At 52.4% G+C, this 22225-nt stretch overlaps 1 protein-coding gene and 1 long non-coding RNA gene across 2 annotated transcripts in view; both read right to left on the reverse strand.

Moving 5' to 3' along the window:
* Positions 1-9446, reverse strand: part of SLC9A1 (solute carrier family 9 member A1) — a 31204-nt gene extending 21758 nt beyond the window's left edge. The window contains exon 1 of the mRNA XM_064471185.1: positions 8971-9446. Coding sequence (XP_064327255.1) covers positions 8971-9310 — 340 coding nt within the window. The 5' untranslated portion in view covers positions 9311-9446. The remainder of the gene's footprint in view (positions 1-8970) is intronic.
* Positions 9447-14310: 4864 nt separating this feature from the next.
* Positions 14311-16047, reverse strand: LOC135316745 (uncharacterized). The gene is made up of 4 exons (XR_010376001.1): positions 15975-16047; positions 15196-15317; positions 14555-14668; positions 14311-14454 (listed from the first exon to the last, which is right to left on the reverse strand). It is a non-coding gene; the product is annotated as an uncharacterized LOC135316745 (long non-coding RNA).
* Positions 16048-22225: the final 6178 nt, after the last annotated feature.

Consider the following 22225-nt stretch of genomic DNA (forward strand, 5'->3'; position numbering starts at 1 on the left):
CCACAAGATGCACTGGATGCCACGAATAGCTGGGCTAGGAGGGGTCAGCACAGCAGGTCTGCCTGAAGCTGGGGGATTTCTACAACAAAACCCTCCCACTTACTTTCTGCATGGTGCAAAGCGACACTTCACGGTGTTTAATGCAGATATTGAATTGCTCTGGAGCAGAAGGTACTCAAGGTGACAGTACCTGGTCACCCAAAGTAAGGCTATAATCTGGTCACCCCAAATAAGGCCATGGTCGCTCTCCCAGCTCCTTCCCCTCAACCACATGGTGCAGCGTTTAATACACGGTTTCTGCTGGCCCTCAAAGCCTCACGAAGAGTTAAAGCCGAGCCAGCCCAAGGTGACCATGGACAAGCTCCCCAGGCAGAGCAATGCCAATCGCCCTTCCCAGGAAGGGCAGATTTCCTACTGGGAACATGGGCAGGAAAGACAAACAAAAGCTTTTCAGGAAATAACCTGTTGGTCTCCACTCTGACGGGAGGGAAGAGGTAATTGCAATTATCACTGATTACTACCGGGCTTTGCAAACCCAGACAAAGCAAAGCCACTTGCAGCACACGCCAGCGGCGAGTCGAGAGCCAATGCAAGCACCCAGTCACCTTCACCTCTTCCCCAGCTTTCGGTGGGAGCTGCCGGCACGCGGAGACCCCACGCTGAGCCCACACTGGCGAGACCTGGGGACTGGAGAGCCGTCCCTGTCAGATGCCATTTCAACCTTCCCGCATCCCCCCCGCAGCCGGGATGCAGGCGATGTTATTTCACACCCAACCAAGCTAACAGAAGTGCTCCTGGGAGCAGATGCTCTCTCCTCTACGTGGCACTTCACAGACATGAGAGGGGCCCGTATGTTGCAAAACACAGCCCCCAGGGACTGAGACTGCCGTGGGAAAAGCGCTCCCAAGGGAGACCGAGGCACTAGCAGGGCTGGATACGCCAGCTCTTCTCTTTAAAGGCCTGTACGTACTGAAGTCTGTGCCTGTGGCATTTGTGCTGTTAAAAACTCCAGCACCAAGGTGGGAAGCTGCCTTCTCTCCAAATACATCATTAAGATTTAGCATGTTGTGACTCCAAAATGCAGAATAATTTCAAGCACTGAAAAAATCCCCACTGCCAATCTGCAAAAGGGAGTCTGCTTCTGCCAAAGTGCATCCTGCAGGCTTGACAGAGAGAGGGAATTTCCTTACCAGCACCCTCTGTTAAGCGGAATTTAAGAGCTGTCCCTCGAGGTTGATTGTATTGCGACTTTCTGGAGACAAAACCCATTGATACTGTGATGTTTATGAGTCACTCCTGGGCAACGTAAGGAAACGCATTTGTTCTCTTCTGATTACAAGAAGTACTTTGCATTCTCCAACTTTCTGCTCAGGGATCTCGAAACGTCACCCCAACTTCAAAGAAGCCTTTGGTCACTCCCGTCCCTATCAAATCTATCACGCACGTGGGTCAAGCTCCCTTGGGAAGGAACCCCAAGCTGTGGGGTGACACACCACCAAAGGTGACACACCACCGTATTTGTTCTCACTGCGCCACTCCAAGTAATGATCAATCTTTGATCTCGCCTTTTCTGACAAACACGCGGCAACGTGTGTGTGCATGCCCGCCTGTAGAGCTTTTAATTTGATTTTTTCCTTCCCAAGCAGAAACATACATGTTCTTCTGCCTGAGGAAAGAGCAGAACAAAACATGACAAGACAGCCATCCCTCAATTCACAGACAACTGGATGACATTGGAAAATTAGAGAGATAAGCAAGATATCAAGCGCTATGTAGAATAGGTGGCGGTCATACAGCTTGCCTAAGGTGGCGTATCGGCCGGCACCATGAAGCAAGAGGATCAAGCATCGATACTCGGTCCAAGTCAAGCCATCCCAACAACCTCCCTGCTCCTCTTCTGTTCCCTTTGAAGCCGGCCAGCCGAGATTTCAAAACACCAACGCTGTTATCAAGCCTCGGGTGTTATCAAACCTACACTGGCAGCTTTGAGCCCCGACGAGCGAGAAGAAACCACTGATGACCCAGACAGCCCAGCGAGGCCAGCACAGGGGAGAGGTGTAACCCAGCTCCACCTCCGCTCAGCAAGGCTGTGTTTTCACAGAGTATTCCAGATGGATTTCAGTTTTTATCTGAACAAATTAAGCCTTGGGGACTCAAAAGAGGAAAAAGAAAAAGAAATCAAATGTTTACGAGGCAGCTGCAGTAATTCATCCTCATTATTGCTTGCTTTTAAAGTTTCCCCTCTCGGTACCAATGGCTCCAACGATGCTCCTGCATGACCCTGGGACAGTCTCTACGGCCCCCATCATCTCTGCAGTCTACAGCCAAAACCCAGGTCTTGCAGGAAGGAAAAGGGAAAGGATTATGTTAACGAAATACTCCTAGTGAGCTTCTGGTTTATACAAGTGTCATTGAGATGTCTGTCTCTCTTCTGTGGAAGAGGGGCTCCAGTCCCTCGGTGCCACATGTTTACAAGCTCATAACCCAAAGAATGATCCTCTTGCCTTCCCTCCATCACTGCCCGGTTTCCCCTTCTCCCACATGTAATTCTCAAAACATGAAAGGCTCTATTCAGCCATGCTAATTGCGGGCAAAAGACTTGTTCTCCATCCCACTAATTCCCAAGACAACTCCAGAACCTTTGGGTATTGTGGATAAGCCGCGGCTGGGTGCCTGGGCAATTTGGGATGGAGGACATGAACCAAATAGGCCGAATATTGGCACATTCTGCTCCTACCCCCAAAACCACCCCAGCTCTCTTGGAGGTCTCAGGGGAACAACAACTTCATGGCATCTCCCCAAAAGCTGGGTCAGCACCCGTCTGGGCTCTGGCCATTGCAGGACTCAGCGAGTCAACACTCACATCCCAAATTCCACCTGCAGACTGTGAGGGAAGCCAGCCACCCCCAACCCCAGCATGAGGTGCCCAAACCTTCATTAATAAATGGGATGAAACAACAGCTTTGGTTCCTGAATGGCCTCAAGGTCTGGAAAGCAGAGAGGTGACCAGGCACCGCTGCGGGTGACAGGGTCCCTGCGGGGGGCAAAGCCATGGCTGCAAACCGAGCGTAATTCTGCTTTAATGGACATTGGGCTCACCGGGGAGGTATGGGCTGTGATTACAGGCAGGTCCAGCTTTTCCCGCTCCATCACCATCCCGTATTTCACAGCGGGAACCTTTCAATCTTCCAGCCCTAATTAATCTAATGGTTTTCTCAGATCTGTGGAGGGAACAGTTTGGATGTTTTTTAGCTCAGACACCAGTAACGGGCAGATCAGGGAGGAATAAAAATGCCATGGCTGTTCTTTCTGAGATGGCAAAGCAGAGAGAGAGGAAACCACAGCATTCATTGGGATCATTCCCCAACAAAGAAGTGGGAATGCAACAAGTCTGTGTTAGAAGAGGCTGTTTAAATTCATTATCATGACAATTTACACTGTGGCTCCAGCTGCACCAGTATTTCAAAATCCTTTCTTGACAGTTATTCATCAAGCCTCAATTCCCCTGAAGAACAGCGACCAGCTCACCTGTACAAAAGGGAAAACACTTGGGGTGATCTCAGACTACACACCACCTTGGTTTCTGCAGCCCACACATGAAATAAGCCGGGGCTGCTGCTTGTGAGCGTGCAGGTTTTAAGATAAACATTTCCCTCCGGCTCAGTGAGGGAATCCGCATCAACCAGTCCCACAGATCCAGCTGAAACAGCCCACGAAACCTCTGGAAGCCCTTCCCACTGGCTTTGCCGATGGGTGTCACAGCGAATCCTGCCCGGCCCAGCCCTGCCCGGCACCCAAGAGAAACCAACCTCGTGGCGGCAGAAGGGGAACAGAGATAACCTCCAGCGCACTCACCCCATACGTCAGACACACGTATTTCCAACCCAATGACGAAGGCTGGGGTGACGCACCTCTTCAAACGCTTCTTTGCTGTCCCCTTTTCAAGCCTTGCAGGTGGCACTCATGTCCCCACACCAGCGGCTTTGCTCCAGGGTGTTTCTGGTCTCTAGATCCAGCCCCTGCACCCTGTGCCACCACCGCAACAGGTTTCTTACCCCACTTATCACCCCTCACCCAGGCAAATCCTCAAGTCCCTGATTCACAGGTCTCTATGGCCGCTCCAAAAGCCCCAGTTTCAGGGGAGGGATGTGGGCTGCTAAAAGCATTTGAAAAGCACCCAAGTGTTTTAGCACCCAAATCTCACTGCCAGCCACCAGCTGCCAGCCTCTAAAAACGTTCCTCTGGCAATTTTGAAATTGTCCTTGCTGCTTCTTATGCAGAAGCCACCCCGCCATGCCCAGAGCCCCTGTGAGGCTCCACGGCCCCGCTTGTATCCATCACGTTTTGCTCTTCTTTTCTCAGCTCCTAATCACCAGCCTGCAGGCACTGGGAACTTCCTTAATCTTGTTCTGCCCAAGACTCCAGCAGCGATGAGGACAGTTGGTACTAGCCAAAGGCAACCACTGCCACAGGAGCGGCACTGAACTCCAGAGCCTGACACCGGGGTGCCCCATGCCCAGTAAACTGGGCTGAGATGGGTCACCAAACAACCCCCACGCAGCAGTGTGTTCCCACACAACACTCTGGGCTCCCTTTCTGCCCACTTAGCACAGACTCTCTCCCCGGCTCACTTTACACCAGCCTGACAATCATACAGTGGTGATTTTTCTGCAAGTACCAGGTTGGCGCTGCCTGCTGTCAGACGGTCTGGAGGGAGGAGGAACACCCCAGACCCAGTCACACATAAAACCCAAGTGCTGTGAAGGGGGAAGAAGAGACAGAACAATGACTCAGTGATTGCTACAGGCTCCAACCCCAACCAGAGCGCCGCATCAGGCAGTGAGCTAGTGTCTAGCGCGCACCAGCGAGCAAAAGCAGGATAAGAGAGCTCAGCCTTGAGGTAGTGCTTCACAGGGACCCTCCGCAGCAGCCTCCAGCATGGACATATAGGAAATCAAGTCCTCACTACGCACTTGAGCTGTGAGGTAGAATGGCCAGGATGCTCCAAGGAGGCTGGGAAGCTCTCAGATGCTGAAGAGCCGTTTGGTGCAGACAGACGGCCCTGCAGACAGACGACAGGGCGTGCCTTGATCGAAGGTGGCTCCTAATGCAAGATGGAAATACAACTGCTGTGCTTTTCTGCAGGGCTGAGATGTGCTTTGGAGACACAGGTAACCCCAACCCTCTCCAAGGTGGGTAAGAGCTGGGGGTTTGCAATAAGCTCTGACCACCAGGCCCCAGCCTGTGTCTGCACAGTCAGCAAAGGGACTGCTAAGCACAAGCTGTTATTTACATTCCTGACTCACTCCTTCCCTTTCCCCTGAAACAGAAAAATATCTACAGTCGAACCTGAGTTGCCCTAAACATCTCCTGGAGCCACGTGAGCCAAAAGGTCAGTCCTCAGAGCCAGGAAACCAGGTTCTTGTGCTGAGAGACCCCCCAGCCCTTCGCTACCACTCCTTGGGCACGGCGCGAAGGAAACCCCTACAATATCCTTGCAAAACCTTGGAGGTGGGCACAGAAGGCCTCTGATTTGGATGTTTTACGAAGGTCTGACCTTCTGCAGCAATGCAACAGGTTAAGACAAAGTCCAGTTGCAACCCTCAAGCAGCAAAGGCTTCTCCACTTTTACCGGCAAAGTCAAGCCATCACCAGATGTGGTCTGCACGTAGCTGGTGGAGCTTCGGAAAGGCATGGTTGGAGCTGTCCCTCACCCCCTCTTCTCCTACACAGTCTTAAAATACCATGTGAGTATTAAGTAAAGCAGCCAGTACTAGCCTTCCCCTTCTCTTCTGGGATTAGCAAAGCAAACAGCCCACGCCTGCAGGACACGCTGGGGTGACAAGTCCCTCCGGGGGACCTGTCCTCAAGGAGGACATCTCCTCCTTGGAGATGAACCCACTGGGATCCAACCTCCTTTAAGTCATTTTACAAAAACTGCATCAAGAGGGGAAGGGCTCAGCTCACATCTTTGATTCTCCAAACACATCCACAGTTAGAGCTCCTGGAGAGAGGATAAATTGCCTGGAAGGGACAACACTGCGACGCATTTAAGCCTGAATATCTGTCTGAAGCATCAAGGGCGATGAGGGGAAACTGAGCAACAGGACAAGGGTCAGGTTGTATTTCCTGGCCCAGAGCAGAGCCCTGAAAGCACTTCTGAGCACCTTTACGTGGTCACCCTGCACTACACCAGTGGATGACACCCAGAAATCATTCACAGGGTTGAAAACTCTGTTTTGCAGCAACATGTGGCTCAGTCAGGAGTGCTAACCCAGCAAAGGGGCATCCAGAGCTGGAGGAGAAGCTAGGGAAGGGAAGTCAGGAGGTGCCAAGCTGTCACACACAGCCTACGCTGCACAAATTCCCCCTCTTGGAGAAAAGATGTTTGCCCCCTGCACCTCGGGGTTTTGCGGGGTTACACCGATGCATCGATAAATGCACGCCAACAGGAGAGGAGGGAGAGAGGAAGCACTGTAAATTCCTGTTCTGTTCATCATCCCCCTTCCCCTCTACATGGAAACTGGATGCTCCGAACCCTGTCCGGTTTAGGGAGCCCGGAGATGTGTGTGCCTCATCCTGCCATCACAGGCTGCACTGCACAGGCGTGCAGCGGCTCCCGTTGTGTAAGAGCTATCCCTGGGTGAAAAAAAGCATATTTTGCTGCTCCTGAACAACATTCTCTGATCCAAGGCGGGATCGACTGGGCCAGTATTTAGACACTGAGCAGCGAGACATTTTTGCAGGTCGTGAGTGGAGGAAGCCTGAATATTCAGCTGCACCAGCAACCTGGGGACTATGTACCAAGACAACAACATGAACAAGCAACGCTATCCCCTTCAAAACCCTGAAGAGGAGGCCAAGGAAAAGGATGCCCCAGGACTGCTCTGCTGTTGAAGCCCCTGTTAGAGGTGTAGGTAACCTAAGGTATGGGTTTTGGCACAATCAGCATCCCCGGAGCTCTGCAGATCACCTGCCATCTCCAAAGGGCCCTTGCCAAATTTGCAAGGCGGCTCCTCCTAAAATATACCCCTTAAATAGGCAGGCTTGCATAATACTTTTAACACGTAAGAACCGATGGGGCTCAGCGCACCGCCAGAAATAACTTTTCCTGCAGCACAAAACGAGCCCTAACTTCAGGCAAGAGTGGCAGGAGCAGCTTTGCGCAGTGACCAAACGCGGCGCTGGTGATGGAGGGTGCCCATGGGACGGGGGCAGCGATGCCCCTGTGCCCCCTGCTGCGAACGTCCCCAGGGAACCGTTTTCCACTACCCATTCTGGTGCTTTCCAGCGGCGGTTTCTCCAAGCACGCCCCGAGCAGGGCGGCAGGCCAGCGCCATTAGCCCCTCCTTTCTCCACCAGCTTCCGTACAGATACTTCTGATTTAATCACTCTTTGCTCTCTGAGACAGCACTGAAAATGCAGTGCAATAGCCCCGAACAGCTAGCAGAGGTCGCTTAACGTGCGCTGGGTGAGCCCTGGGAAAGGAGGTTTTGCGGCCGTGTTGCCTATGGCAAGGCACCTTCTAGCTTAAATCATTTTGGGCAAAGTTGGGAAGGGATAAACCCCACGGATCACGCCTGGTTCCACTCTGCCTCGACCGCTCGTCTCCCAGCCAGGCAGGAAGCCTCCGGATCTGAAGTGTTTGCACTCCTGTGCCTACATGTAAATAAAACACTGAGGAGGGATTGTGAAAATAGGGCTTTGCCTGGCTACGCACGCTCACGCAGGCTTGGAAAGGGATGAGGTATTTTTAGGAAAAGCTGGGCAGGGAGTATGTGAGCTCCTGGGGGTCTCTTGGACCTCCAGGCCAGGCCAGGGCACAGTTTCCAGCTCAAAAAAGCTCCCAAAGCAAGCTATCAATCAGCAAGCCGGAGTGCTCCATGAGGAGCACTGCTGTTAGTGTTATTAAATCGTCGATGGTAACTGAGGAGCAAAATGAAGGAAATGCAAAGCTCCCCTCCCTCCTGTCACCTGCTCTAAGGCAGGAAGAGGCAAACATTTCACCTGACCTCTTGGCTTTATCACCACCAGCGGGACCAGGGCCAGCTTGACCTCGGCACTGCTGGAGGCCAGGTCCGGCACGCCGGTGCCGGTGGGTGCAGAGCAGTTACATCATGTCACACGCTTTGGGGGTAATTCAGGCGATATCGACCCAGCTGCAGAAGTTTTCAAACCACTTTGTCAACAACCCCCGCCCTGGCAGACTGATGCTTTCCCAGAGCGGGTCATCATAGCGGGTGACTTTTCCCAGCCCTATGGCCCCTGATGCTCATTATCTTTAACGCAGAATCCTCTGAACGCTTTGCACCAAGAGGCAGCTGCCCACCCTGGTTTGCTGCGGAAGGAGAGGAAGGGGAGGCTGAAGCATTGGGATATTTTAAAGTGACTTCTCCAAGGTTACAAAAGGCATCTGTGGTTGAGAAAGGAAGCAAAGAAAGAAACTGGACACTTCCTTTCTGCTGCTGCCTGAGTGCCAAAGGGAAGAAAGCAAACTTGGTCTGAAAAGGGGACTGTCAGGGGTCAGGCAGCATCATCAGCCCCGCTCCCGGGCAGTGAGATGAGAAAGCCCACGCCGAGCAGAGGGGCTGGGGTGCGCTGCCTGCCTGCCAGGCCTACGGCAGAGACCCAAGGTCGTGGGGAGACCGGTGCCCACCCCTCTCCCAGGCTGGCCTGGGGGTGTTACGCAGGACGTGCAGGGGAATTTGCCCTCGTTTGCCTGGGGGGGTCCGTCCCAGGGACGCTCCACGGGGGCCATCCTTGGGATGCTCAGGAGGTCCCTTCTGGGGATACTCGAGGGGGCCCCACATGGGGATGCTCAGGGGTGCCTGTCCTGCTCAGCCAGGGGTCCCACCCTGGGATGCTCAGGGGGTGCCTCCTTGGGGTGCTCAGGGTATCTGCCCCATGAAACCGGGGGTCCCTCCCTGGCGCCCCTTCCCCTGGGACCCCGCCACGATGCCGCCAACCTACCCAGCTTCATGAGGCAGGCCAAGAGGATCCAGAGGGAGATCTCGAAGGGGATGCGGATGTGGCCATAGTCGATGCCCAGGACGGGAAAGGCTTTGCGGGGCTTGGCGTGCCCCTCGCCCGAGCCGTTGGCCGGCTGCTTGTTCAGCGGCTGGATCTCCTGGGCGGAGGCGGGCGGCGCGGGGGTGAAGCCCCCGATCTCGCCCCCCAGCAGCTGGGCCGGCTGTCCCTTCGAGGGATCGGAGGCCAGCATGGGGTTGGCCTGCAAGCCCTGCCCGGGCAGCAGCGGCCCCAGCAGCAGCAGCAAGGCCCAGGGTAGGACGCGCAGGGCCGCGGCGCCCATGGCGGCGGGCGCGGGGGGCGGCGGGGGCCGGGGGGGGGCTCGGGCGGGCGGCGGGGCCCGCCGGCGGCGTGGGGCTGGAGCCGCCCCGCCGACAGCCGGAGCGGAGCTGGGGCGGCCGCGGCGCCGGGGCACATCCCACCGAGCGGCCGGGGCGGCGCGGGGAGGAGGCAGGGGCGGAGGCAGCGCCTGCGGCGGCGGCGGCGGAGGGCGGGGGGGCCGGCGGGGTGCTCTGCCGAGGGGGGGGCTGCGGAGCGGAGGGGCTAGTGCGGGGGGGCTAGTGCCGGGGGGGTGAGGTGCGGGGGCTGCGAAGCAAAGGGGGTGCCTGGGGGGGTGCGGTGCAAAGGAGGCGCGTGGAGGGGGGTGAAAGGGGGTGTGTGGGGGGTTGCAAGGAGGGGTGAATGGAGGGGGGGTAAAGGGGTTGCCGGGGGGGTGTATTGCAAGGAGGGGTGCGGGGGGGGGCGTGTGAAGGGGGGTGCAGGTAGGGGGGTGAAATGGGGTGCCTGGGGGGTGCTAGTGCAGGAGGGGTGCACGGAGGGGGGATGCAGCGCAAAGCGGGGAGCAGAGGAGCAGGGGAGTGCTAGTGGAAGACAGGGTGTGTTGCAAAGCTGCTGCAGAGCGGGGTGGGAGCAGGAAAGGGGGAGTGTGGGAGCTGGGGGTGCTAGTGCGAGAGGGGGTGCAGGGCAAAAGGGGTGCATGGGGGTGGGAGGGGCAATGCAAGGTGGGGGCGCGAAGAGGGGAGGAAGGAACAAGGTAAAGCGGGTGTGATGGCAAAGTGGGTGCCTGGAGGTGGAGGGGTACCAGCGCAAAGTGGGGTGCAACGCAAAGGGGGGAGCAGAGAAGTGGGAGGATGGTGGGATCCAACTGAAAAGGGGGTGCGCAGAGGAGAGGCAAGCAATGGACCAGGGTGCAGGGCTCAGAAGTTCAATGCAAGGCAGGGTGCAGGGAGACAAGGGGTGCCATGCAAAGAGGACATGCATGGAGGCAGAAGGTGCTAAGGCAAGGTGGGGCACAAAGAGGCACGGGGGGGAAAATGCAAGGAGGGGTGCAGAGAGACAAGGGGGGTGCAAGGGGTCAAAGGGGCCCTAATGCAAGGGCATGGGGGTGCAAAAGAAAGGGAGGGAAATGGGATCTGTGGACTGGCCTGCTGCTGGAGGGGTGCAGTGGGGTGTTGCAGCACTACACTGTGCCCAGCAGCGTGGGGGTGGCAGGGAGACTGTGGGTGCACAGCCCAGGCACCGGGCAGGGGGGCAGCAGGGGCTCACAGAACTGGCAAAGCACCCTGGACCGCTGGGGAGAGTGGAGCAGCCACCTGCCTCTTCTGTTTGCTGTGTGGAGATGGACAGCCATGGTCTGCTTAGCTTCAGCATCGAGGCACCACTTTCGGGAGAGCTCTGGGGTGGTGGGAATTGCAAAGCGATGACTTTGAGGGGGATGATGGCTTCCAGGGAGACAGGCCTGGTGGGCATTGGCAGCTATTCTGGACCAACATGGTGCTGTAACTCCTTCTGTGCTTGTTGGTACAGCTGTGCCCCTCGCCTGGGTCACCAGTGTAGTCTCAGTCACCAGGAAATCTGATAAGGCTCTAATAAAACCACTGGAGTAGCATGGGGAGGGGTTGCTTGGCACCGTGTGACTGGGCTCAGCCACCCTGACTGCTTGGCTCAGCTGCCAACTTCCTGAGTGTAACGTGTGTGACCGGAGCTATTGAAACCAGCGGGAGTTTTGAACTGATTTATGAGCTCAACTTCAGGGGCAAATGAGCCTTTCGGTAAAGATGCAGTCCCTAATCCTTGGGGGCCACTCGGTGTGGGGAAGGCACGGGCCCTTGACATGACGTGTGGCCGCTAAAACTTGAGCTTTGAAGGTTACGCTTGCTCTTGGCATCAGTTACATTCTTGTTTTAAGATGGCATCAGCTCCCAAAGCGCTGGCGGTCAGACGTGCTTGGGGAAGGCCGCAGGGAATGTGTCCCTTCACCTTCCTGGCAGACAGGAGGGCAGCACTGCAGCCTTGCTGCAGCTACTGGGTGGAAGTCATCAACAGCAAACGTGACCCATCAATTAAAGTGAATCATGAGCCTGAGCAGGAACCAGCTAGGTGTGTCAATTCCTCTCTTCCGCTTGATTATGTTCTGGATAGTCAAATTAATCTGTTTTTGCAATTAAGCAAGAAATCCTGAGCGTTCCTCGTTTTGAAAGAGCTTAGTCATATCTGGGTGAGAAGTCTGATCCTAGACGACGGCAGTTGGTACGCGTTTCAGCCGTAGCAGGACTGTGCGCTGGCAGCACGCAGACGACTAGAGACTTGTTCAGGAGAAAACAGACTGGAGCTGTTTCAGTTCAGAAACTGTACCGAGAAGCTAAAACTGGTACAATGTTCCCGTGAAATAACTGGGTCAGATTTTTCCACCTCCTCCTGCCTGGATCAGTCGGCAGCCGTGGTGGGTGGGACTGAACTGCTGAGTACCTGGCTATTGTACATTTGCCAGGGCGGGATGCAGCATCAGATTAACTTCTTCCTACTTCAGTAGCGTACGGTCCCAACCTGCTAGGCTGAATGATACCAGCTGGTCAAGGGCCTTTCAACATATGGAACTCTCTGAAGGATTTCGGTTGGTGCAAATCGTTGACAAAGTGGAGAGATATTCCAGCTTCCTCCGGACTGGGAGGCGAAGACCTGGAGACATCCAATAAATCTGTGTTCCCGAGTTAATCCATCAGCACTGCACCACTCTGACAGTGGCAAATATCCCCATCAGGGCCTTGGGGCTTTCTTCAGTTATTTGTGTCTCCTGTGGTAGGAGAGTAGTCTAGTCACCTCCAGGTTTTCATGGCCCAGCTGAGATGCTCGCTGTGATCCCTGGAACTTCCACCACTCTTGCACCAGGTGGGAGAATAACTAGGATTAAGCTGCTTGGCCTGCAAAGGGAGAGCAATACAACCATATGAATGGGCAGATGGAGCATTAAAAATGTCCCATCAAACAAATTACATAAGTTATAATACACCAGAGCTTATCTGTTGTATCTTGGAGAGCAAAATCAGACCCTGTGTATGTATCTAAGTTCATAATGATCTTCCTGGCCCCTCAAAATCCTTCACAGCTCCTGCCTTCGAGCAGCCGTGCAGCTGGGCACCTTCTCTGACCCAGACACCGGCGTTCCCCCTGCTCCTCCAGCCCGTGCACAGAACTTCATAACCCAGCACACACTAATACAGTACCCAGCAAATGTCCGGAGTTGTGTTCCCATCTAAATCATGCAGAATTCAGCCCTCGTATTGAGAAAGTCCTCCGCAAAGCTTTGCTATTCGGTAGTAGCTTTGATCGGAGGGTCTAAATATTTTTCCAGTAAATGTTAATTGTCAAAAGGTAAATATAATTTACACTGCAAGGGAGCTAAACGCAGGTAGATGCCAAAAGGGAAGTGTTTTCTGAAGTTGTGCACGGAATCAGCAGCAGATTTCCTTGAAGAAACCAGGAGCACAGACCTTGCTGTACCTACTGGCTGCAGCCCACGCTGGCTACAAGAATGTTTCTATATGTTTATAGTCCATTTCTATATTAGTCCCAGCTCTTTCCTTCTTAATCTCTGTGCATTGATTTGATAAAGATGAACTTCACACCACCGCCTCTCTCTATGTTTACACCTTGTGCCTGTTCCTCCATCCCCACTTGCAATTCACAATTGCCTGAGCAAAGTGGGTGCAGGTCAGGCTTTCTCTCTCAGTCAAATTATTTATCTCTGGCCTGCCCCAATAAACAGCACAGGCAAGTGGAAAGTAAAGGATGCATGACTTCAAATTTTATTTTAACTGCTCTAGCCTAACCATTTCAACCTGCAAACAAATCATAGTCCACGTCCAGCGCTCACTGGCCGGGTGTCTGCAGGACAAACCATGTTGCTTCTCTCTTGCAGACTAAGATCTATGTCTCCGAAGCTCCGTACCTCTGAACCTCCTGTGCACTGTGACTTCGAAACTATGGCACAGGGTGTAAAATTCAACTTCTGTGTGCATGTTGTGGTTCTTTTATACTGAACTGCCTTTTTTTTCCCCCTGTGTGCAGCATAGACTGAGGACAGAATAGGAGACAGGTATTTACTGAAAGCATTAAAAAATGCCTTCTGTATGACTTGAATTGTTTTCTCTCAAACATTGTAAGACAGGCAAGTCCGGCTCCCAGGCAGTTTAATTCTGTGCTCCCTGTACCTTTCTTTGGACAGAAAACCCACCAGCCCTGTTTCACGAGGATACTCTCAAAGGTGGTGTTTATCCTGCAGGAGGCTGGGTGCTGGGAGGAGAATGCCTTGTTTACATTCCCCAATGTGCCTCCAGTTCCCTTTGAGAACTGGAAACTTCAGCTCTGACAGTCAGAAGCAGCAAGTACCCCTGGTCCTCCTTGGCTTCAGCCACTGTTATGTCTGTCTGTCACCAGCTCAGAAAAAAATCAAGCTCCTGTGCCCCAATTTTCTCTCTGTCAGCAAGTAAAACTTACATGTCAAGGACATCTGAAGCCTGCCTGAGTTCTGTGTAGGGCTTTAGATCCCCATGAGGACAGCATCTGAGAAAAGAAGATAAAACCCTGTTGTAAGGATGATAGTGATGGATCCTGATTATTATTTGTTTAATTAAAAGAGTCTGGACAGATACAGAGGCAACAATTAACAATTATCTTCCGTAAAGAACTTTTACAACTGCTGAATAAGTTAATGGGTTATGAGATGAAGACAAATCATTACAGCTGATGGTTGGTCTGTTGTTTATAAGTAGGAAGGTGTATGGGAGAGTCCTCATGCTTCCACATAACGTCTGATTTAAGGGGCTTTTTGCTCCTTCTGCTAACACAGAATAGGCAAGTAGCAATTTTCTTCTGTTGTGCAGCTGGGATTATCTAGGAGCCATGGAATTAAGTTCTAGATGAACATTTAAACTATTCATTACACTTTATTAATAGACCTAGGAATGTTTAATTGTGGAAATAAATTATAGAGAGATGAATTCATAACTTTTGATTTATTTCACACACACACACACACCCGCCCTTGTCAGGCAGGTGCGTTAAGATAATTAGGACTAGCAGAGATCCCAGCCTTGCCTTCGACCCAGGGTCTGGTGGCAGTGTCCCCAGGGTGGCCCTGTGGGGCAGCTGGAAGGACAAGGAGAAGGGAAGGTTTTTGCAAACACTGCCACCCCCTGGCTCTTTCCACAGTTATTTCCACCCCACCCCCCAAAAAAAAACCCCTAACTTTGTGCTGCCTGGCGGAGCTGTGCACTTCATTTCTACGACTTGCTCGTGGAAAGACCAGGCTTTGGCGGGCTGGGATTAGCTTTTCCGCTGGGACTCAGTCACGACTCGCTGCCTGTGGGGACTTCACGCCATGAGACGCCTGCAGATGCACAGGCTTCCCCGGCGGTGGGGCGAGCCGTGCGCGATGGCTTCCCGGCCGCAGCGAGGACCGCAGGAGAGGAGGCCGTGAAGCCCAAGCCCCCATGGAGGCCGTGTCTGAGGGCCGGTGCGGGGCAGCCCGGGCACCCTAGGGCGCGTGCGTGAGGCAGCTGGGGCCCAGGCCTCGCTGCGGCCTGCAAGCTGAGGGTATCCAGGCCTAGCCAGGCCTTGCTTTAAGCAGCCCCTGGGTTTGGTGAAGGAGGAAGCGGAGCCGCGGAACGGCTTGGCGGGAGGGACAGAGGGCTGTGGCCGGGCCCTGAGGCCACCAGCATGGCGGCCATTCCTCCCTCCATCGACTACAACTCCCAGCATCCCCTTCGCGGCGGTTGCCCGGCCCTGACGCAGCACTCTGCCCCTTCCCGTTGGCTGTGAGAGCTGTCAATCACAAGATGGTGACGGCCGGGAGGGCGGGAGGGAGAAGTATTCTCGAAAGCGACTTACGCCGTTTGCGCGGGGTTGGGGTTGCTCCGGGTGCGAAGGGGGTGGTGGCGCAGTTGGCGTGGCGCATGCGCAGATCTGCGCGGGGAGAGCGGCGGCGGGGGGTGCTGCTGAGCCCCGGACAGCTGGAGGGGGTAAACAGGGGAGGGGGCGGGGGGGTACGGCCGGGGCCTAGGCCGGGCCGCACCTGAGGGCCCTCCCCGCGCCCCGGGGACAGTGCCCAGTGCCTGTGGGGCCCCTCTGGCACCCCACGCTGCTCGGTCCCGCTCTCCCCCATCCCTCCCCCCCGCATGGATGAAGCCTCGCAACTTCCAGTACCCGCTGCGCCCGCGCCCGGGAGGCCTGACAGGTAACGGTCCCGCCGGCCGGCCGGGCCCCGCCCGCCCCCACAGCCCCTCCTCCCTGTCAGCCCTTCCCCCCGGCACCCCCTTTCCTGTCAGCCCTTTCCCCCGGCACCCCCTTTCCTGTCAGCTTCCTCCCCCCGCCCCTTACCTCCCTCTCCTGACAGTTCCCCCCCCCCCCCACTTCTATCCCCCTCTTCTCTGTCAGTTACCCCCACCCAAGGCCCTGTCAAGTGTGTACCCCACTACCGCCCTCCCCCCACTATCGCCCTGCCAGGCACCCCGCCTCCGCCTCTTTGCCAGGAGCCTGATCCTATCCCTCCTAAGAAGCCCTCCTTTATCCAGCCCCTCATCCCCCATTTTCCCCATCCCTCTGTCTGTGTCCCCACACCTCTTTCCCCCTAGCCCTGTTGATACCTGCATCCTCTGCCTGGTACCTACCCCCCCGCCAGGTTCGGCCCCTGCTTTTTGACTTCTCTTCCCCCTTCCCACAGCTGGCACTGCCCTGTCCTCACTTTCTTTTCCCCTTTCCCAAGGGCTGACTCTGCCCTGCTCCCTTTCCTGCTCACCTTTCCCCCACTAAAGCCTTCACATGAAACTTTCCCCTGCCCTGGTGGGTGTCCTGTAGCCCCTTCCCTTGGAGAAATAAGCCTTTCCACCTCTGCCAGAGTCTGCTGGTTAAACTCCTTCCTGGAGCTACTGGGCCATGTGAGTCTTGGCATCAGGCTGTTACTTGTGCTGGGCTGAGGTGTTGCCTTGCATCTTCCCTTTCTTCCTGTGGATGGCCGTGTCAGCTGGAGGATGAAGGGTAGAGGTAGGATGCCAGCTTAGAGGGCTGCTGCCTGAGCTATAACCGGAACTGGGCATATCAAAAGTTTCCCTGATGCTACTGTCCCCTTGCGCTGGATCTGTCAAGTCTCAGATCCTACCTCTTCTCCTGTCCACCCCTGTTGTAAGCAGTTCCTTCCTCTGTTGTTGGCTGGCTCCGGGTTCTGAGCCATCTGTCCTGGGGAGCGACTGCTGCTCCTGGCAACTCCTTCAGCTGTACCAAAACCTTCTTTTTACATGGTGTGTGCTGCTAACCAGGTCATTTCCTCTTGTTTCTCTAGGTTTGTTTAAAAAAATCTGCCTATTTATGTGTATATATTTTAATTTGATCTGTGACCTCTTTGAAAGTCAAGGTAAAGACGATAGGGAAAATAAGTTGTGAACAAACCTGCTCGATTGGGTCCTGGGTGGGTATACCCAGGTGGTATAAATGCGTTCCTGGGTGAAGTAATTTATAGAAGCTTAAGGGAAGGGTCATAGGAGTCTTCCTTTGGGATGAGTCGCGTATCCACAAGGCTTGTAGTGTGTAGAGTGCTGCTTTTTTCAATGACCTTGAGTTTGGAGATTGAGAAACTTGTGCGCATCCTAACAGTTAGGAATTGGATTGCTTTTTTAAGATTGCTAATTTAAGAATGAGTCCTGCTGCTTTGTGGAGTTTCTTAGTGTTGATGGAGCTTTCCTGAAGGGCAGTGATCCTGGGTTTGAACTTCGAAGCCCACGTCTGCAGGGCGCTTCTCTGCGTCAGTGCGTTGCTCTGTGTGTAGGTGAGGAGGGGGTGTGTGTGTAGGTGCTTCTGTGAGGGGAAAATACATTCAAGCAAAGGAAAGACCTCCCAAATCCTAGCTGCATTGGGACTGTTCAGTATTAAAACAACTAAATTTGTGTTATCGATGTTGAGGCTTTGAGCAAGTGTTTCAGGAAAATCTAAAGAGCCAGCTGGGGAAAGCCAGAAAAATTTGTTACTCCCCTTCCTCCCCATACCCTGAAGCATCCTTTGAAAGTGTACTTTTCCAGGAGCTTAAGAGGCTCTTAAGTTACTGTCAGTGTAAATACAGCCTAGCGGATTTTGAGCCCACAGCCTGCAGAAATCTGTGGCTTGTTAATTTTTGACTGCAGATTTAAAGGCCAAGTGTTGCAAAAGTTCTTTCTGTGCTGCTGGAGCTTTGCACTGCAGGAGCAGAAGAGTGAACGACAGCTAACTGTGGGTGGGGTGGTCCTCTTTCTGCTTCAGGGTGTAGTTTGGGAAGAGGCTGTTACTGTGGGTGAGGTGACAGCTTTAACTGGATCCAGGTTTTTAGTCTTGTCTGGGGTATTCCAGGCACGTTTGGAATAGTGAGGCATGAGGAACGGTTGTCCTGGCTTGGAGTTGAGCGCAGAGATGCTCTTGACGTGCTCCAGTATCATCTAATAAATGACAGAAAAGGTCGTGGCGATCTCTTACATGTAGCCAAAGCGAAGCTGCTTGTGGGGTCATCACTGGTAGCAACAGCACAGATTTATCCTAAATTGTTCCTTGTCACTGGGACTTAATCCTCTCATTTCATCATGAGTTAGTTGTGCAGGTTTAGTTAAAAGCCAAAGAACTGCATGAATGGTTTAGGAAACAATATAGCTAAAAGTGGACAGGATTTGTACAGTGGTTTTGCTGAAAGAGGAGCATCCTATACCAATTTACATGCCTTTAGGGGTAATAAGTGGACAGACTCTTTGGAAGCCTTTATGTGTCTAAGAAATCACAGGTACAGTTTGTTCTTCTCTGATTATTTAGAGATAGATAGATATAGATTTATTTTTTTTTTTTTCCCCCAGGAGACCTACAAATCTTAGGGGATTTTATGCTTTATGCCAGGGTCAGTTTCTAATGTAACTGGAGACTGTTGATCTACATGTACAATAGTGTGGTGAATATAGTCTTTAGTGTTAAGAGCACTTAATGCTTCTTTCATAGTAGGAGCTCTACATGTCTTACCTAGTTCACAAGTTAGCAATTAAGTGACATATTCATGGTGAATGTGAGTCTGGGATTGTGACCAGTTGTGGCTAATGGACAAAGTTTGACCTGGAATGAGAATTTGGGACTTCTGAATTCTTTGTCTGTGATTCCATGATAATTTATGGTTGCCAAAGCCTTGGAGCTGTGGTTTCTTACCGCTGAATACCTGTTGAGCAGCAAAACATAGAATCGTGAAAGCAAGGAAGGCTCTTAGAGTCATCTTGGCCAAGCATATATGTATACTCTGGGAGGCCTTTAAGCATTTTACAACATTCAGTTGCTGAACCAAGCCCTGTCCAGGCAAGAGAGACCTCTTAGATTCATACATTCCCATTTGACTGTTTTTTCTTTCCAAGCCTGTCCTTTTTTTAATGGTCAAATGCTAAAAGGCACACATGAGCATCGCAGGTATACTAGACACTGAACAGTTTGCTAGCATAGCTTTGGGTACTGGTATTAGTATGTTTAAAGTCAGTTTTGCATCAGATGTTTTGCTTTAAGCTCTGGCTTATTCTGCTTTGTCAACCAAAGGGCCAATTTCATGGGTGATTTTCTTGAGCTCTATATTTTAAGAAATAAAGTTAAGATGTATCAGTTGATCTCTTGTTGAGACCTGCTGGACACCAATCTGTTGAGAACTCCTGACTTACTGCAGCTGATAAAGACCAGAGAGCTGGGAAGCTCCACAAGACGTCTGTAATCTTAAAAACACTCACAGAAATAGCAAGCTCCTGTGTATTCCTGCACTCCCCCGGCCAGTGTGTGTTTCAAAGTTCCAGAAGGTACAAAATGCTGTGAGAGGAGAGTTTGTTGAAGAGCAAGGGAATTTGAGTCTCTCTCAAGGGATGGTAGGTTTTGGTGGGTTTAGGTGTTCATTCCCTCTAAGCAGCCTGTTCATATAGCCAAAGAGTGGATTTGTAGTGTATTAGTGGTTTTGCAGTAACTTATTTAGCAGTAAACTGGCTTCTTGGTATGGGTGATTTATGTCTGTAGGGTATGGGAGATCGGTATCTTTCCGTGAACATGCCATTCCTCCATGTGTGTCCTTCAGGTCATTTGGTGCCGTTCCTTGCTAGTTATGAGTTGAATAAAAAGCTGTTTAGAACTAATTAGCCATGACTAGAGGTAGGAAATCTGACAAAAATACTTCCGGGGTCTTAAGAGAACAGTGGGGCATTTGTCAGTCGGGAGGTGACTGCCTGCATGGCTCTGGCGTGGTATTAGGCCTCTTTGGGGTCCTAAGATCAAAAAAAACCCTAAACTGCTCTTAAAGATGACAACAAGCAGTCCCTGCCTGGCAGGGAAGAAGAAGAGCTAGACAGATGCCACTTGGAGAGGGGGGACTGCAGACAGAGTCTGGGAGCGTTGTAGGGAAGCACTAAGAAGAGTGGAAAGTTGCAGGCAAGACTGAGGCGCTGAGATCTGCTGGAATATTGTCCCTCATGTCTCTTGCTGATGTACTTTGGGCTAATGGATCATTTACTTCCCTGGAAAAAGTTGTTTAACTGTCACCAGTCACTGGTCACAGGTTCCTGCAGAAAAGTGCTGTGTGAGGTCGGGTGGCTGGTGTGTTTAATAGGGCTACATGGAGGAGGGGAGCCTCGGGATATAATCTTAGAGGTAAGAGGATCTTGGATTTTGTACAGTGAGTACCAGAGTCCCTCGGGGGTGAGCTGCTGGGGCATCGCAGAGTGATGGGGGGGTCTCTCTGCCCTGTTGCAGCTCCAGGGTACACTTGCGTATCCTGGAGAGTTTAAGGAGGCCAGTCTGGGGATCCAGCCCAGGAGAAGGGCAGGCGGAGGCTTGTTAGCTGGAAAGGGCATCTGGGGAAACTGGAGGAGAGAGATCACAGATACCGCTCATCCCTGCACGTTTAGTCTATCCATACTTGAAGCTGCTTTTTGAGTTAGCAGACCTCTTCTCTTGCTTGCAAAACTTTGTGGAAAAGTGTGTCTGGAAGCCACATCCTCATGGATATCTCCAGCAATGCAGCTTGTTTAGCCCAGCTGGCATGTTTATGTGGAGTTGGCCTTGGGCACAAGTAGCGATGGGGCTGTCCTGGTTTCCATGTTTACCTCTGAGCTGCAGAGTCAGCATGATCCACCTGCCCTTGTGCTGAGGCGCTTTGCTGCAGGTGCTGCTTCCTGTCCTTCCTGTGCTTGTGAGCTGGTTGTGAGGGCAGTTGTTGCTGTCCCCTTGTAGGCACTCTCCATAAACAGGCAAAATAATACCTACACTAAGCCTATGTGGAAAGCCTGAGGATGGGTATAAAAATCTGATAGCTTAATCATCCTACTACGAGAATTATCATGAAATATTGATGATCAAATGCAGTCATAGTGCTGCCTCTTGCTACAAAGCCTGGAAGTGAAGCAACTGTTAGTTAACATGAGTGAGTGAGGTTAAAGATGCTTAAAACATGAGGTGTCTTCCTGGGCAGGCATGCTAGCTTTCCTGGTGCTGCTTCTGGAGTAAAAGGAATGTGGATTAAATACATCTGTATTTAATGTGTGATGATACATAATGGCGGATGTATACATACCCTCTAGGTCAGCTGCAGGCTGGCCAGTGGGTACTAGGGGAGCCCCAATTTATGCACTAAAACAGATGATGGGGTCCAAAAACATCTCAGCTGATTGCCCCAACATCTGGGGGTACGAGTTGAGCTTCGTCTGCCATGGTGAACTTGGGATGTGTGGCAGAGGATGTTGGCTTACTGGACACATCTGCTGCAGAAACTAGACTTGGGCTGTGGTAAGTTTGGGCTGCTCTGTTTAAATCTGGGCTTTGAGTTGGTCCTGGTGAAAGCACGGCCTCATTAGCCCTCACTGGGCAGGGACTGGGAGCAGCCATGCCATGCAAAGCCTCCCTGTCATCCTGACTCACCTTGTGTTCAAGGCCTGCGCTCTCGCTGTGGGAATTCTATCAATTTTGTTCATATCATATATCCAAAATAGGACCCGAATCAGCCGTGAGGGCTGCTTGTCTTCTGCTGCCTGCAGTAGGGACGTAGGTCTTCAGAGACCTCCAAGCAGCTGTGCCTTTTCTGTGTGTTGTATTGGAGAGATCCTATGGCTACCCTAAAAGACTGCTTAGGAGCTCGCTGCAAGAAAATCCCATTTCAGTTTGTTTGCATAGCTTTTCTTGCTATCCGTAGGTGTAATGGCATTTCTGCGTTCACTGTGGAGCTCCATAGAGGAGCCAGCTGTGTTAGGAAAGTGATCTGAACTACTACTTTGGACAAACTCTGCTTTCTGTGAGGAAACATGTATTCTTGATACTCCCTACCCATGGGGAAATGCCTGTATATGCACACTAACAGTTTTTTGAAAGCAAACGGAGGCTGAAGCCCGGGGCTTTGGGGATCCTGGGGTGCAGGAGCCTTGTGGTTTTGCTGTGCAGTACGGCTGCACGGCCCTGCGGTTGCTAATGGTGGAAGCCCTTGCTTTGCAGCAACCTGACAGACAAACCGGTAGAGAATTGGGCAGGGTTCACAAAACTTCTGCCCGGCCTCAGCAGAGTTATTTGTTGCTGCGTTTCTGTGAAATGTTCTTGTTTCAATGAGTCAGCATTTCCTCATTCAAAAGAGGACTCATTTGAAAATTTTGGCTTGTTCTGCTTGTGAATGCTTTTAAAGAGAATTTTAAACCATTGGGTTTCATAGGACAAAAAAGGGTGTTTAAATGTTTTTTTTACATTTTATTTTTTAAAGAGGACTGTAGAAATGCCAAAATGGGACAACACAGGGCCTGCAGTATGTAAATGAGGCGAGTCACACCATCTCTCAGAGACTGACTGGTCCTTTGCTAGGCAGCCTGTCCGGAGCAGTGTCGTGACAATCGCTCTGCAATTTGAATGTTTTCTAGCAAGT

The sequence above is a fragment of the Phalacrocorax carbo genome, chromosome 22, assembly GCF_963921805.1.
Source record: "Phalacrocorax carbo chromosome 22, bPhaCar2.1, whole genome shotgun sequence".
NCBI lineage: Eukaryota > Metazoa > Chordata > Aves > Suliformes > Phalacrocoracidae > Phalacrocorax > Phalacrocorax carbo.